Source organism: Narcine bancroftii, chromosome 9 (genome assembly GCF_036971445.1).
Source record: "Narcine bancroftii isolate sNarBan1 chromosome 9, sNarBan1.hap1, whole genome shotgun sequence".
Taxonomy (NCBI): Eukaryota; Metazoa; Chordata; class Chondrichthyes; order Torpediniformes; family Narcinidae; genus Narcine; species Narcine bancroftii.
In genome coordinates this window covers 48,940,803-48,957,920 of record NC_091477.1, presented here as the reverse complement: position 1 = coordinate 48,957,920, position 17,118 = coordinate 48,940,803, and the positions used below count along the sequence as shown (strand labels likewise).

General features: G+C 38.4%; 1 protein-coding gene and 1 long non-coding RNA gene across 7 annotated transcripts in view; one reads left to right on the top strand and one right to left on the bottom strand.

Moving 5' to 3' along the window:
• The window catches only part of LOC138743551 (uncharacterized), a 38,209-nt gene that overhangs the window by 16,987 nt on the left and 4,104 nt on the right, over positions 1-17,118 (top strand). For 2 of the 4 annotated variants that reach the window (XR_011344948.1, XR_011344950.1), the window contains exons 2-3: positions 14,780-14,872; positions 15,923-16,209. This is a non-coding gene — a long non-coding RNA (uncharacterized lncRNA). Of the gene's footprint in view, positions 1-14,779; positions 14,923-15,922; positions 16,210-16,332; positions 16,438-17,118 lie in introns of all 4 variants that reach the window. The other 2 variants (XR_011344949.1, XR_011344951.1) reach the window with 2 other exon arrangements.
• Positions 1,167-17,118, bottom strand: part of LOC138743549 (transcription factor SOX-30-like) — a 57,200-nt gene continuing 41,248 nt past the window's right edge. For 2 of the 3 annotated variants that reach the window (XM_069899045.1, XM_069899046.1), the window contains exons 4-6: positions 15,398-15,586; positions 12,279-12,783; positions 1,167-2,620 (exon numbers count right to left, since the gene is read on the bottom strand). In XM_069899045.1, the coding sequence (XP_069755146.1) occupies positions 2,245-2,620; positions 12,279-12,783; positions 15,398-15,586 (1,070 nt within the window). In that variant the 3' untranslated portion in view covers positions 1,167-2,244. The remainder of the gene's footprint in view (positions 2,621-12,278; positions 12,784-15,397; positions 15,587-17,118) is intronic. The other variant, XM_069899047.1, reaches the window with a different exon arrangement.

The window sequence follows — 17,118 nt, the reverse complement described above, 5'->3', positions numbered from 1 at the left end:
ACCAATTTTATCTATTTTTGTAGGCAGAGAAGAACATGAACACTCCTTCCAGAGGAGAGGGAGAAAAAAATCTATACCTCATCCCATTTCAGCTTTTAGTTGTCCAATGCAGAACCCTGCGCATTCATGTAGATTTGCAAGTATATTCATTGAAGCACCAATCTAATTCTCTTTTAAAGTTTCTATCAGTCATCCTTGTAATAGATTCATATCAAAACCATTCGACATAGAAGAAAAAAAATTCCTTGCATCTTTATGAACCTTTTGCCCTTCATCTTAACTCTGTGCCTCTATTCTTGAACTATTTATTAATGGGAACAGGTTCTTCTACTAAGTCTTTCCCACATATTCTCTAGTACATTCTCATCACTCCAATGGTATGGAGACAGAACAAGCAACTATTTCACCAAGAAAGGTAACAGATAGGACCACTGCTTTCCTTGCTCAAGATTCATATTAGGAGAGCTCTCCAGCACCAGTTAATCGACATAGATCAGCAGGGACTATAGCTAATTTTGCTATTCACTAGATCAAGGGCAATTGAAATGGTCCTAGTGGTTTATCAAAACGTGCATCAGAACAGAAACTGATTTACCCTGTGTCATTGCCCTGTTGGTTTTACTTTGATTTTTAACTGTACGAAATGGAATAGTGTTGAACTTGACTTCATTACAACCTTTCACTGGCCATAGTCAGCTATCCTACCACTAAACTTTGTCACTAGTGGAAATATGAGATGGGAGTGAATGCTAATAAAAGTGAGGGTGCCTCAATGGGGTGATGCATGTCCAAAGAATACCAAATATCCAAGGCATACCTGCATGTGCTGTGTTTGTCCAGATTGGTAAATAGTTTTTTTCAAGAAGCTTCAAGATAGTGAACATGCTATTTGAAGAATAGAAGCAAAGGTAGTAGCTTCCATTGCTGAGAAAATCTTACAAGATGCTAAAACCACTGTAGCAAAACAGAGCCAAACTCTGGGACAAAGAGTGAGCTGCAAAGGTAAGTAAGAAATGAAAGGAGAAATTGCAGGGAAGTCAGTCGGCATCTGGAAAGAGAACAAAGAAGGTTAATATTTCAGTATAGAGACCACTGCAGAATTCTAGCTAATTGATTACAATCCCAAATCAACTTTACTCAAGGAATAAAACACTCTACAAGTGGACTGCAATAAATAGAAATAATATTTATTATAACAATAAATATGACTATATGATAATGTTACAAGTCAGAGATGGAAAATTGATTCCTTTCCCTTAATCACCATCAATTCAGGAATGTTCTGAACTACACAACAGATTTAAAAAGATTCAATAAAACCACAGGATTAAAAAATATTGTTAAACTTCCATGCAATATGCTGAATTAAGAAAGCTTCCGATAATCAAAAATATAGCAATTTGAAGGATAAACAGTCCTTGATGGCTTATGATAAAAGATGAAACAAAATTAAAAATTGCTGAGATTAAATGAAGATCGAAATTAAAATCAACCTCTTTTGAAAGATTTGATCCCTCTATTTGAGACTGTCCTAGCAAGGCCAAGGCCAAGGAATTTGCAGCTCATCTGATTTCTTTGGACAATCTGCCAGTTCTGCCATGTTGCCCAGAGTTGTGGAAGGGCTGCTATGTTCTGCTGGGACTGCCTTTGGTTAGATGGCAACCACAAAGGAGAATTATGAGTTTCAACCCTCTGGACAGTCATGCAGGCTGGCATGACATTTTGGATTCGTCAGTCCTCTTGGTATGAACATATGGTGTGAACAGGTTTTTAAAATAAGCCATAATGAACTGCAACTTTATTATATGTAACAAGGGAGCAATTAAGAAAAATAATAATTTTTTTAAAATGTAGGTTTAATGTTTGTTTATTAAAACATAACTCAAAAAGAACCCATAACAATATGAACAACACTTACAAAAGCCAGTACCACGAGCACTAACTACCAATTAGGTGTGTTTCAAACAAATGTTAAAACTATACCAAAAGGTTACTGAAGGCATTTAAAAATGTGTCAATAACAACATACAACACCAACAATTTCTTTTTCATATTTTTTATGCAGAAATTATATTTTATTGCTCGGTATTTTCATGCATTGATGTTATAAACATCTAGTGCTCCTATGTGGAAGCAAAATTGTGAATTCTCAGTTTGGTTTATTATAAATAAAAGAATCACCATTCCAGAGATACTTTTTATGATGGTAATGTTTAAAACAAATTGAATAGGTTTTGATTTTAGCTACAGACTTTTTAAAACTTTGCCTTCTTGTTCGTCATCACTATGGGTCATCTCCACTCTCTGAGGTTGTGATGGGGCAGACATTGGGGTTGTGAACACGTTTTCCAGTGCTCCAACATCCAGGTGAGGCATGGAGTTCAGGTATTCTTCTCCTCCCAGGCTGGTGGAGTGGGCCCCTTCCTCGATGCTGCTGTTACTCCTGGAGTCTGCATTGTGTTGACAATCATCTGGATACTCCCTAAAAGGGTAGTCTCTATTCAGTGCTGAGAACATTGCCTCGTGCTTCTGGTATCGATCTTCATAGTAGCCTAGGCATTCAGACATGCTGTTTGCAAAGTCACTATAGCCATAGGGTGGCCTGCTGTAAGGACATGTACTATAGTGGAAAAACAGATGGAATCAGTTTAATTTTTTTTAAAAATTTTTTTATTTTTCACACCATAAATCACATTAACCATGATACACACTTTTTCCTTTTCACACATATACAGTGCCATTTTCTCCCCCCCAACCCTCCCTCCTCCCATCCCACCCTCCCTACCTCCCCCCTCCCGTCCATTTAAGGTACAAAATCTAGGATACATTAAACCAGTCAGACAATGTTGTCATTCAATAAAAATACACCAGAAATTCCACTGAGTCCATTCTTTTCATTTCCTTTTCCTTCCGTTAACTTAGGTAGTGATTGTCCCCGGTAGGTTTTCGCTATTGTGTTTCATGTAAGGCTCCCATATTTGTTCGAATATTTCAATATTATTTCTTAAACTATATGTTATTTTTTCTAATGGAATACATTTATTCATTTCTATATACCATTGTTGTATTTTCAAATTATCTTCCAATTTCCAGGTTGACACAATACATTTTTTTGCTACGGCTAGAGCTATCTTAACAAATCTTTTTTGTGCATCCTCCAAATCAATTCCAAATTCTTTGTTTTTTATGTTACTTAGGAGGAAGATCTCTGGATTCTTTGGTATATTGTTTTCTGTTATTTTATTTAATATCTGATTGAGATCTTCCCAAAATTTTTCTACTTTCTCACATGTCCAGATTGCATGAATTGTTGTTCCCATTTCTTTTTTTACATCGAAAACATCTATCAGATACTGTTGGGTCCCATTTATTTAACTTTTGAGGTGTAATGTATAGTCTGTGTAACCAATTATATTGTATCATACGTAGCCTCGTATTTATTGTATTTCTCATCGTTCCAGAGCATAATTTCTCCCATGTTTCCTTTTTTATCTTTATATTTAAATCTTGTTCCCATTTTTGTTTAGTTTTACCATTTGTTTCCTCATTCTCCTTTTCTTGCAGTTTAATATACATATTTGTTATAAATCTTTTGATTATCATTGTATCTGTAATCACATATTCAAAGTTACTTCCCTCTGGCAAACTCAAACTGCTTCCTAATTGAATCAGTTTAATTTGAGGAAAGTGAAATATAGATAACTGATAGAACATGGAGTGTGTTTCTCATCCCTTAACTCTACAGTTGCACCATTGAAAGCAGTGTGATATGGGAGCTGCTCTGCCCAAGATCAGAAGAATCTTCAGAGGGTGGTGAATGCAGCAGGGAATATCATGCAAACCTTGCTCCTGAACATGGATTCCACCTGCATCTCCCACTGCCCAGGAAAGGCAGCTAACATACTAAAGGACCCGTTACATCTCAGACACACTATCTTTAAATTTTAACTTTAAATATACAGCACGCTTACAGGCCATTTTGGGACATGATGTCCAATTTACATCTAATTAACCCACTCTCTGGTTAAGTTTTGAACAGTAGGAGGAAACCAGAGCCCCCAGGGAAAACCACATAGACACAGTGAGAACATACAAACTCCTTACATACAGTGCGAGATTTGAACCCTGGTCCTTATCGCTGGCGTGTAAAGGCATTGCACTAACTGCTAAACCAACCATGCCATCCTCCTCCCATCAAGGAGAAGATTCAAGAGCTAGACAGCTTGCATCAACAGGCTTAAAAGATTGTTTCTTCCCTGCACCCATCAAGTTCTTGAATGAACCCCATTACTGTGATATCATTTGCCCTTGCTTGGTACTAATTGATCTTCCTTTTCACTGCAATCCTATACTCTGTTATGGTGCACTTTACACATCTGTGCGTATATTACTGTCTGCTCACTGAAGAACTCTTCTCAGTAAACTGGGTATGTTGTGAAAAATCAACTTAAACAATAAATTGCAAGGAGAATACTCAGTGCTGTTGGGCATGAAGCCGCAACAGCATTATTTTAACAGGAAAGTTACCCACTTCAAAAAATACACTCTGGCAATGCAGTGAGTACAAGAATTCTTGGCCAGAAAGGCTGTTGAACCACCCATGAAATAAACAGCCAAGGATGACTCTGTCTAGAAAGGCATGGCCCGTGTGGCCCTCTGAGAGGTTCAGAATCATGGAGTGGTACTCCATGGAAAGAGGCCATTCACCCCAATGTGGCCACACCAACCAGCTGCCACCTTCTGTATTGATTTTAGCACTTAGTCCAATAACCTTCTAAATCTAAGTGATTCATGTTTTCATCTCGCTATTTCTTAAATGCTCTCAGCAAACCAGCCTCAACTACTCTCTCCAAAATTCAAAGTAATTGTCAGAGTACATATATGACAGCACACACACCCCTGAGATTTGTTTTTCCTGTGGGCCAGGCAGAATTTCTACTTTTTGGTAGTGCAAACAATACACAAGATAAAGAAACATACAAAAGAAAGAAATGTAAACAAAGAAAGAATCTGTAAATACAGAAAAAAATAAATATTCCGTATTTATATAATCAGTGGAAAGTAAGAGTCTTTAAATAAGTCTCTGATTGAGTTTATTGTTTTTGGAGTCTGTTCTTAGAGGAGTAGCAACTGTTCCTGAACCTGGTGGTATGAATCTTGTGGCGTTTACACCTCTTTCCTGATGTCAACAGTGAGAACAGAGCAACATTCCACGTAGATTTTCTTGATAGTGGGGAGAGATTTGCCTGCAGTGCATTACATAATACACTCTGGCTGAAGTCCTACATCTCTTCTGAACCTCCCATTTACCCTAAATATATTTCCTCTAGTTTTATCTACATCTGATATGGTGAAGAGCTTTTTAGTCTGGCCTATATGAACCTTTCATAATTGTATATATTTCCATCATGTCTCCTCTTAAACCTCTGCTCCAGGAAGGGAAAAAACCTAATTTCTCCAGTCTCTCCTTTTAAGTGAACTTCTGGCAACACTCTAGTAAATGTCCTCCTCATCTTCTCCAAAGCCATCATATCTTTGGTGACCAGACCTGCACCAAGGTTTTATAATGTTGAACCATAACTTCCCCATTTCTCTGTTCAATGTCCTGATTAATGAAGGCCAATATTTAATCTGCCTTCCTAACCTAATTGTCTACAAGCATGACCCCTTTAAGGATCTATGACTTTGAATATCAATTTGCAACCTAACCAATTTTTGGAATTAGAGTTCCAGAAGTGAGACGAGTTCCCACTTCCACACATTGTGTTGTAGCCTTTTCTACATTGTTGGCTATTTAAATGGAAAGATTCTAATCCACCCACTTTGATTCAATGATTTTCTCAAACTAAGTCATGTTCAAGTTTAGAAAAAATTAGGAATCAAACATTTGATACTTCTGTTAAATTTCAAGAGACTTGGCAACCTTTTATAAATTATTTCCACATGACTTAGTATAATTATTTTTCCTTCAGAGGCATATTTAATTTTACTTTCTTTCTCTTTGTTGGTGAAGCCAGATGATTAAATTTTATTAATAAATCCTCAAGTCTTTTTTTTTTGCCTTTTTTTTTCTAGATTGTGGGGTTTTATAATAATGACATTTTTCTTTTTTTAAGATTTCAGTTTGAGGAATGAGAGCATCTTCGTTAATTGTGGTGTAATGCAATATGTTATATTAAGGATGTTATAGACTGATATTTTTTCCTTTTGATTATGTACTCCTATTCTCCTCATGTATCATTTATCTATTAATAAAAAAGATTGAAATAGAAAAGAAGGATCCTATGGATGTATCCCGATCTGAGGACGTGAGATTCCTGAATGCTCCCTCACCTAATTAATGCATCACCTTGGATTTTTCAGGAGTAAACTCCATCTGCAATGTTTTTAGCCAACCACCAAAACGTTGTTGTAACTCTGCTGCCTGCAATTCCACCAGTCTTTGTGCCATCTGTGAACTTATCATCCTTCCCACATCCACATTGAAGTCATTCAAGCACATTACAGATAGCAAGAGTTACAGTGCCAATTCTTATGGAACACCACTATTCACAGGCACATAATCGCAAAACAACTTTCTAACTTCACCCTCTATCTCCTTTTTCCAAACCAATTATGGATCCAGTTAAGCAAACCTGCAATGTAGGACCTTGTCAAAGGCTTTACTAAAGTCAATGTAAATGACATATACTGCCCTCATTGATGCACTTTATTACTTCAATTAATTTAGTCAAATTGAGATGAAAGAAGCAGCCCTTGTCAATGCTACATTAGTTATCTCTGATTTAATCCTTGCCTTTCCAAGTGATGATTAATCCTCTCACACCATATTTTCCAGTCCCTTCTCCACCACTGACATCAAGCTTACTGGGCAGGAGGAATCAAGAATTTTTCTGCTGCTTTTCTATGGAAAGGGTGACCACGTTGGTTGGTCCTCCAGTCATCTGGTACCTCACATGTATACTGCAAAGCTTTAAAAATCTCAACCAGAGATGCTGCAGTATTTTTATTTGCCTTGAACAGAAGCCTGGAATAAATATCACCATATCCTGGATATTTATCCAGCTTTAAACCATCACATAACTTCTCTTTATTTATGGAGACCTGCACTGGACTTTCTGCTACACCTTCACTGAATTCTCTAACCACAAGGTGGTTAGTGAATACTGATGAAAAGTATTCATTTAGAATCTCACCCATATCTTCTGGCACCATGCATAAATTGCTCCTGTTATCCACAATAGATCTTAACTTTCCTTTCTTGCTTATATAAAACACTTTTTGGGTCTGCCAGAAACTCAGCTGGACCAACCACATGAAAGCAGTGACTGCAAGAACAGGTGAGAGGCTTGGTATCCAGTGACAAGTGACTCAGCTCCTGCCATGGAGTTAAATAGGAAAGTCTGCAGACAGTGGGGTTGAGTGCAGCACACAAAAGTCACACAGCATCTATAGGAAACAAAAGGTGACCAACATTTTGGGACTGAGCCCTTCACCAGGCTGCATGAACTGATGAGTTTCTTCACTACTTTCATATTGCTACCCCGTCACACCAAGGCCTTTCAGGCCTCTACTTGCCAGCAGCATGATGGAATACTTTCCAATTGCTGAGAATGGTGGCAAAAAACCTTTAAGAAGCAAGTCAAAACTCAACAAAGTTACACTATTACTTGTCTTTGCATTTTCCTAACTTGCAATCTCTACCAGCAAGGATAAGAACAGCTGATGTTTCAGACTGCTGCCACCTAGTGGTTTCCCTCCAAGGCACACACTGTCCTGAATTGGAAGAACATCACCAGTCCTTCATCAGCACTGGTTCTAAATCCTGGAGCTCCATCACCAGCAATACGTTCACCAGAAGGGCTCAGCTGTTAAAGAAGACAGATTACAACCACCTTCTCAAGGGCAACTACAGATGGATAATAAACCACATCTCCCCCCACCCCCGCCAAAAAAAATTAAAGATATATCAATGAACACCAACTGAACACCAACCTTGAGTATCTGGAGAATTCAGCTGTCACCATGATGGAAGATGTATTTGATTTTACAGTCCTATTGTCTTTGAGTTTTTTAGTTCAACTTAAACTGAGATATATGGCGCATATGTTATTGATCACTGATGTCATGCTATTAAGTTGCAGAGCTGTTCCGTACCAAAGCTCTCAGGAGATTTTAGATGAAATTGCAGAAAATTTGTGTTCCAATATTTTTATTCAATTAAAATGTCTGCATTTATCTTGATAAATTAGCAACATATTTGGCACGTTGATAGAAGGTGGAAGACGTCTTGGAACCACACGCTGTTTAAAAGTTACTTATCAGGAATCAGAGTTCCCTATCCCACTACTATATTCATTTTAATTTAAGATTATTGGAGGGGGTAGAGAGCTTGCAGAAAGTTCTTGTAAATACACGAGAATTAGCAGGCAAGAATAAACTGATACCCAGTGGTCCTCTCAGCAGTTCAGTCTTCAAAGTATTAGCCAACGTTTATGAATAATGAATTAAATGTGTGAATGAATTGGAGACCATTTACACTAACAGAAAAAGATTAATATAAAATGTGCGAATAGAATAACTAAAGTTAGCCACAGATGGATCTGGGGTAGAAGTTCATAATGGCAAATACATCACAATAGATAGGTACTGCAATGACCAAGATGTCAAAAGCCAAATGTATTAGCATGAACAAGATCACTAGCAATATTTCCATGCAGAAAACTTCCAAGGATTGCCAACTTTTTCTGGCAAGAATGGTTGGCTTCTAAAACTAACAATGAGAGACTAATCCATGGGGTACCAAGAGAAATTGGTGATAGCTGACAGCCTCCTATCAAACAAAAAAGGGCTGTCAGTTGTGAGAATTCCAGTGAGGGTCAACCCTTCAGCAGCCAAACATTGAAATGTTTCCTGAGTCTATCAATGAGATCCCCCTTTGCCATTTCAAACAAGTCAATGACTATATAGACTATTTAGAGCCCAGAGCTGCTGGTAGGAATGTTTTTGTAATATTTATGCAACATTTCCCCAGCAGTTTTCTCAAAAGCTCGCAGAACATTTTCACAGCCATCTGAACTTCTTTAATTTTACATGAAGAAACAACATTCCTACATCATCTGTACTGGTCACTGAAAAGATCAATTTAGCATGGCCAAGTGCAAGGTTAATTCTATTGTTCCCTAAAATGATAAGGAAGGCCAACAATATACTAATGATAAATTTGTAATTTATGACCTCTTGCAGAACCATCGTATTTCACACCAATCACCTGTGTGTTTGTGGCCATAACTATTTGGGTCCAGTCTGACATGTAAAAAGCAGGAGTTATATTCAGTTTGATTCAGTTAACAGTCCACTGTTTATTTTGAGAAATAAACTTTATTTTGAGAAATGGATTGATAATGTGTACATATTGCTGCCTCCATCCAAGCTGCAGGCAATACAGCTCCAAGATGCAAAGTAACCCACCGGTAATTTAAATACTTGGGGAATGTGGGTTTCATAATGCACTGGGAGAGAGCCAGAAGCCTGCAGGGGATTTATCAAGTGGATGTTAAAAGAAATATTTGGTTAGGTACATGGATGGGAGAGGTATGGAGGACTAAGGTTCAAGTGCTGGTCAATGGGACTGGGCAGAATAATGGTTTGGCATTGACTGGATGGGCCAAAGGCCTGTTTCTGTGCTTTAGTGTTCTATAGTTTTCTATAGCTCGGCCCCAAAGGCTGGTTTACCTCTGGTGAGGGAGAATTGTCATGTCCACCAGCTCCAAGCAAAACTTGCCTCAAATTCAGAAAACATGGCATGGGGGACCAAAAGACATCTCCAAAACACCCAATGAGACCAGTTCATCCTCATCTCAATCTCCTGGCTTCAGAGTGTTTCAGCTCACACCTGCTGATAGATGACAGGTCTCATGGTTTGCTGCATTTGGTTGGTCATTGGCATTCTGCTCCCTCAAAGCTTTGGAAAACTACTCATGTCAACTTTTTGTGACAATAAATAATTTAAGAATTGTTAGCTTCTAAAATGAATGATCCATGGGCCACTGAGGAGAATTATTGACTGGTTGTCCGAAAAGAGGTTACCAGCAGAGATAATTCCAGGGAGAGTCAACACTTCAGCATTCAAACATAGAAATGTTTCCTGAGTCTATAGATGGGAATTCCCTTTACCACATTACATTTTACTGGTTGGGACCTGTAGCTGCTGGCAGGACCTTTTATGGAATATTTATGCATATTTCTCCAGTAGTTCTGTCAATGGCCAGCTGGCTTCACCAATTCTCTCTTCAGACTACAGAAGCAGGTGGTGCAGCCAAAGGCAATATGCTTGCACTGCAGGCCTTACTGAAGTGCAAGCAGTCAGAGATTGCTCTCATGTCCTCACATAGATGTCCCTGGCAATAGGTGTTCCTGTCAGAATAGTCTCATATTAGAAGATCCACATATTTTTCAACTGAAAATTGTCTGGCCTTCTATCTAACATTGCCTGCCGATTCCCTCTCTTTTTGAACCAAAATCATAAAGGTACAATGCAAAGTGGTTTGGAATCTTGGATAAATGTCCTGCTTCCCTTCAACCTTTGCCCTATGTCCCTAGTTCCCATCTTCACCTTAATTAACAACCCTACACAGAATTATTGCCTTCGGCTTCTGAAATTTTAGGGTTCAGAAAAGAGAAATAAGTGATGCAGAAAGTGTAAAGGGCTGAGATAAATGCTGAAGGAACTGGGCCCCAATCCCTGCAGCTGCAGTTGACCGTAAATTCAGACTACTGGCATGCACAGCTGCTTTCAGTTTGAAGGTTTTCTTTGAAGCAGCTATTAGAAACAAGTAGTGATGACCTGGGTGCCAATGGACTGTGGAATTGTGGCATCAATGTAAAATTGTATGTCAGCTCAAATATATAAAATCTACTTGCATATTTAGTCTAAAACAAACATAAAACTTAGAAATAGCAAAACAAAATCTGCAGTAGCTGGAATATTGAAGTAAAAACAGAAAATGTGACAAAAAAAACTGTTGTTAAGGGAGCATTTGTGCAAATAGGAACAGAGTTGATATTTCAAGATGAAAGATCATCAATCTGAAATATCTACACAGACATTGCTTGACAGGCTATGTATTTCTAGCATTATCCTTATGTATTTCAAATAATCTGGCCCTCTGACATAAGATTATTTCTGCCAATAAAGTGTGACAGATTATAGATATGATTTTGGGAGATAAATTGAGTTTTTTAGTGTAGGTTACATACAAACACATTTAAAGTACCAGAGCTCTGCTCAAGCTAGACAGTCCGGCTCCAAGAGCTTTTGCAAAAGCTTTGGAGAATGCCCAAGAAATTTCATTAATGGACTCTTGTTTTGAAAAGCAACAGATGAAAGAACTCGGAGGAGTAGGTTCAGAGCAGCAAGCTGTTTAGGAGAGCTGCTTGCTGTTCTAAGAGGGTCATGTGGTTTTTGCAAGCAGAGAGGGAGTCAAACAGGCTTTTCTCTGAGAGAGAGAGATCAATTCTGCAGTTTTATGGTCAACAACAGGACAAGCTGACAAGCTTGTGGAAAAAAACCCCATTTTGAAGGCGGGTTATGAGTGCTTATTTCAACCTGGGCAAAGCCCTTGTGGTTCATAAAAGAGGAGAGGACTGGCTGCCTAATGTTTCACTTGAAATAAGAGAAACAAAAAGGAACTCTGTGGTGACCTGAAAGAAAGAGGAAAACGCTGATGGACCAAGTTTCTTCGGCAAAACACTGAAGTGGCTGATTAAAAGGAATCAGTTGTGAGTGTCCAGCAAACAACAAATCTCTGTCTGAAAACTGACAAGAATCTTCCTGAATGGTAACCATTTACCTTTTAAGCACCAAAGCCTGATGAACTTCATAAATGTTAAATTCTGTGCATAGTACAAGAATTGCCTACAACCAGTAAACTTGGAGGAATGAGATGTGAGATTGGACTGTGAATCAAGGAACTTTTCTGAACTTACACACACATTACATACATGTGCACTTAGAATTAGAAGGGGGTTAAGATGGTTAGTTAAGTTAATAGTAATAAATTAAAGTGTGATTCTGTTTTCAGGTTTAACGATAATTAAAAACAACTTTTGTTTAATTAACCATTTGATTTGGTGAATATCTATTGCTGTTGGGTTTTGGGGTCCTCTGGGCTCGTAACAAAAGTAAAACAAATATTTCAAGCTTTTATGGTACAAAATGTCTGCAAATTATATTCTAAGTACAAAGATATTGCAGCTTCAAATCTAATCTTACGTACCTTGAAGGAAAGTAGGGAGGTCCAGGTATGAAATAAGGATGGTGAAAAGGAAAGCGAGCAGCGGCTCCAAACAGATTTGCAGCGTGTCCCATTGGTGGATGCTGGTAAGCATGTGGATGTGGAAGAGTTGCCGAAGGTATTGGTGGTGGATTTCGGGGGCAGTTGGGCAGAGTTGCTATCTCCTTTTGTGTTGGGACTTCAAGCATTGCACCTCTGTTGTGGGTGTTATTCATCTCACTGGAAGAATTTCGCTTGCTGGCATCTGCTGGGATTGTAGGTATCCTTTGCTCTGCACTATTAGATGCTGCACTAGGGGGAGCTGAAGCATCATGATGCACCTCATTCCTATTGTGTGCTGGAGGACAAGTGACTGGCACAGCAGGATGGCTGGAAATATTTGCAGCAGGCAAACCAACCTGAACAGGATTTGTTTGTGGATAAAGTATAATTGAATTTGGACGAGGACCTTGAGTAACGGGCACACGTAGAGGCTGGCTTTGACCTGCTGGAAAACCAGGATATCGCCATTATAGGACAAGGCATTATTAAGTTCTAAATAGTAATAAACAACATACTTTATTTAAACAATGAAATCTTCAAAACAATTAGCATAAGCTATTTCTTCGCTTGAATACATGCACTTTTCAATACCATCCATTTCATTCACTTACTGAGCATTCTAAAGGCTTTTAAAGTTATAATTTGAAGGGTTTTTTTTACTGTTGTTCCATTCAGTTCGAATTTAAAGGATTACCTCCACTGATTAGCTGGTATTTGCATAAAAATTCCCTGTAAAAAAGCTAGGTTTATGTTAAAAGAAGTGGGCTAACCTAACTGGTCATAGAATATCACATTTGCTACATCGTTGTAGTAAAAAAATCAGCAAACCTTTGGGATTAATGGAGCAGGTAGTGGCACATGTACCTCATCACAACTAATTATTCACAATGTAAAGCTAACAATTCATCATTGTCTAATAAAACAAAATCGGCCATTTAGTCTACAAGGCATACATGTCACATTATTTTCATTTTAATTGTCCTTGTATATTTTCATATAATTGAGCCTATGTATGCATCCAATTAAGAAGACAATTATCTTTATCTCACTGGTCTTTCCCTAAATTCCTTCTGCTTTTTCGTCTATTTCAAAGCTTTATTTACATCCTAATTTTAGTCTTCTCTTTCCAGTATTTCATGACTATGCAAATACATAAATGCAACAAAAGTATATATCCCACCAAAATAAAGAATCAGTGACTAGTAGCAAGCTTTGCAACATAGAAATTTAGGTAGCATATTTGAGAATGAGATTTCTGTCAGAAGCACCAAAATTCTTACCTGCAGCTGGACAGGTACTTGTAAAAAAAATAACTCAATAAAGTAAACTTAATTGAGTTAAAAAAGACAATACATACATGAGACAGATAAATAATAAATATTCAAGCGGTCTGCCACCTAACCAGATTATTTACCCAGTACTAGATCCAGTATGGCTTCTGCTCTAGTTGGCTGGTCTGCATATTATGTCAGGATTCGTTCTTGGACACTCCTGACAAATTCGTCCCCATATATTCCTTTTGCAGCCAGGAGGTGCCAGTCAATATTTGGGAAGTTGAAGTCTCCCATAACAACAACCCTGTAATTTCTGCACCATTCCACAATCTGCCTACTTACCTGCATCTCAGTAACCCGAGAGCTATTTGGGGACCTATAGACTACTCCCAGTATAGTGATTGCTCCCTTCTTATTTCTGACTTCCACCCACATTGACTCAGAAGACACTCCCTCTACAGCTTCCTCCCTTTCAACAGCTGTGATACTATCCCTGACCAGTAATGCTACTCCCTTTCCCTTCCTTTACCTCCCATCCTATCCCTTTTAAAACACCTAATTCCTGGTACCTGCATCTGCCAATCATGTCTTTCTGTCAGCCAAGTCTCTGTAACAGCCACAACATCACAATTCCACATCCTGATCTACATCTATCTATCAAATCCACAATCATTATTGGGGATTGATAAACAGTTCTTCCATAATATTTATTTTAAATTTTATCTTTTTATATGTTATGTGTGTGTGTGTGTGTGTGTGTGTGTGTGTGTGTGTGTGTGTGTGTGTGTGTGTAATTATCATGCACTGTGTATTGTACATGTGTGCACCATGGTCCGGAAAAAAACTGTTTTGTTGGGTTGTAAACGTGCTGTCAGATGATAATAAACATCGACTTGATATCGACGTGAAGCTCTAGCAAGTCACAATCATTTTAGCTCAATCACATCCCACCAACAACACAGCATTCCCTGGGTAGGTTCTTTCCCATGGGCATTCCATCAGAGGAACTGATGCAGTGGTATACAAGTGGGAAGGAATGGCCTTGGAAGTCTTCAAAGTTGTCTTTGGAACCATAACATTTAATGATATTTGTTTGGTATTGCGTGCTGAATGAAAGGCTGACTGCTGAGAGTAACGTTAAGCAAACTGTTTACTTTGTACCCACAGGAGAAGGAACTTCTTACATGCTATATATTCCATGCCAAAGCCTGTTTTTCTCACTACACCTTCGCGGAGCTCACGCATGTGCAGAGTGCTGTTGTGAGTACTGTGGCTGTAATGAAATTGCAACGGGTGCAGGGCAGCTGATGGTAATGGTTGTTTACATCCCCTACATACCTCATTTCAAGATAATGCTATACATAACATTGATTACATTCAAATAACAAAAGAGCCAACCCAGTTTAGTCTCTATACTTCAGATTGGGTTGACAGATAATCCTGAAGTGTGTCCTGTGGTAGCCCTCTGTGGATGTGAAGGCTTGAAATGCCTCAGCCTGAGAATATGTGTTGTCCATTGTCTCATGCGTGGTCATTAAGGGAGTCTTGCTGATCTCAGGCTCACTTTCCAAATCCTGGAAGAGTCTTGTCAGGATTAGTCTGGGATGGGGGTGGCTCCCTTACTAGAAAAGTAAGGGATGTATTCTTCAGTCTGCTTAACCTGAGGAACATCCCTCGTGACACCACATTGGGTTCTCCTTCACCCTTTCCCAGGATGGAACCATTAAAATTGGATGTTTTAATTACACTGTTAACTTACACCATGTCATAAATGACTCAACTTACTAATAACTGTTGAACGGTTGACATTCGTCTGTAAATTTGGAATGACCACTGAGTAAGTAGCTGGTCGATAGGGATAAATTGTTGCTGGTGTTGTAGAAACAATATTTTGACCACTGCCAGGAAAAACATTTGTAGGAACACCCAAAGCAAATCGCTTCTTTTTCCCTGGTCGTGGCTGGTACACCCAACCTATGGAACCAAATTAACAGTCAGTGATGATCCAGTATCAAATGTCCACTAAGTTAAATATTAAAAAGGCCTAACACCACAGAAACTGGCAGAAATTAAAAGCGCCAATTTAACAGAGTGTGTGGAATGCTTGGTATTGTACCATAAAGACCTCTGTTGCATGATGGTAACAGGAATGAAGTTCAGCTCTGAATCATGGAACCATCAAGTGCAATAAAGATCTGATTCATAGTGAAGGTTTGGTTGATTTTACATAGAGGCAACATTTTCTTTTGTTAAACTGTTTATGTTATTAGGCCAATTGTGTTGCGCCCCCTCCCCCTCCCATCCCCACAGCTGGCACTTCCAAAGAGAACTTCAACTAAATGCAATTCGGGACTGGATTGAGCTGCACACTGCTGCCATCTGGCGCTTCACTGTGGAATCACCAGGAGAGGTGCAATCTGCAAAGTGACATGAAGGGAAACTGAGCCAATATTCAAAAAAAAAGTAAACCTTTTTTCATGAATCAGAAAGTGATGCTGCTCATTTTCCTACACACTGCAACCAAGAGCTCGAGCTTGAGCAGTGCCCAAGTGGTTCTCTGATTTACGCCAGAACTAGATGAATGAGCTATGCAGTAGGTAAGAAAGTATAGAGAAGTGGTTCTTTTCATTTTAATTAATTGGTTGAATATAAGTTTGTTTTCAGATGAATATAGTATTTTTAACTAATTGTTAGTGTTTAAATTATTTTGTTTCATTTAGTTCAAAGGCCTTTGACAGCTGTGGGCAGTACTTGTCCAGAAATGGGGCAGTGGGGACTCAAAAAAAATTGAATTTGTTGAGATGCAAGTGGTAGGTGTGGCCAAGGTAATGTAGGAAATAAGAGTAGCAAGATGAGGGAAGCATAATGTAATCCAACATAATGCATCTATTCCAACCTGGGACTTTAAAGCTTAGTATTTAAGAATAATTGTTTGTTGCTGTTGTATCTTTTTAATATTCCTAACAAAAGAAATATTTAATGTCTTGTTGAATTGCATCTACAATATGAACAATTATTGGCATTGATAAAGCTTTTTATTTATAAAGTATCTGTACAATAATATGGAGCAATATGACTGAATTTGCCACTACTCCCTGTACATTGAAATGTTGACATAATGACCAAGACAAGTCTTGATTTGGGGGATGGATAACAGACAAATAATATTCTTTTATTGGCAGATTTAATATGCCAACATATTATTATGGGTGTTATCAAAGAAGAATTGGTGCCTAACAAGAGATTTGGTCAGGTGATCAAAAGCTCGGTAATTGAGGCAGAGATGAAGAGAGAGGGAAATACACAAGGAATTTTAAAGCTGAGGACCTTGGTAGCCGGTAATAGTGGAGTAGAATTATTAGATAAAACGTGAATAACCATGATCGTATGTGAAAATAAGGATAAGAATTTTCAAACCAAAGTGTTGCTTGACTAAGAGCTGATTTGTCAGCAAGCACTAGGGTGAGGGGTAGATTGGTCCTGGTGTGAGTTAGAAAATGGGACAG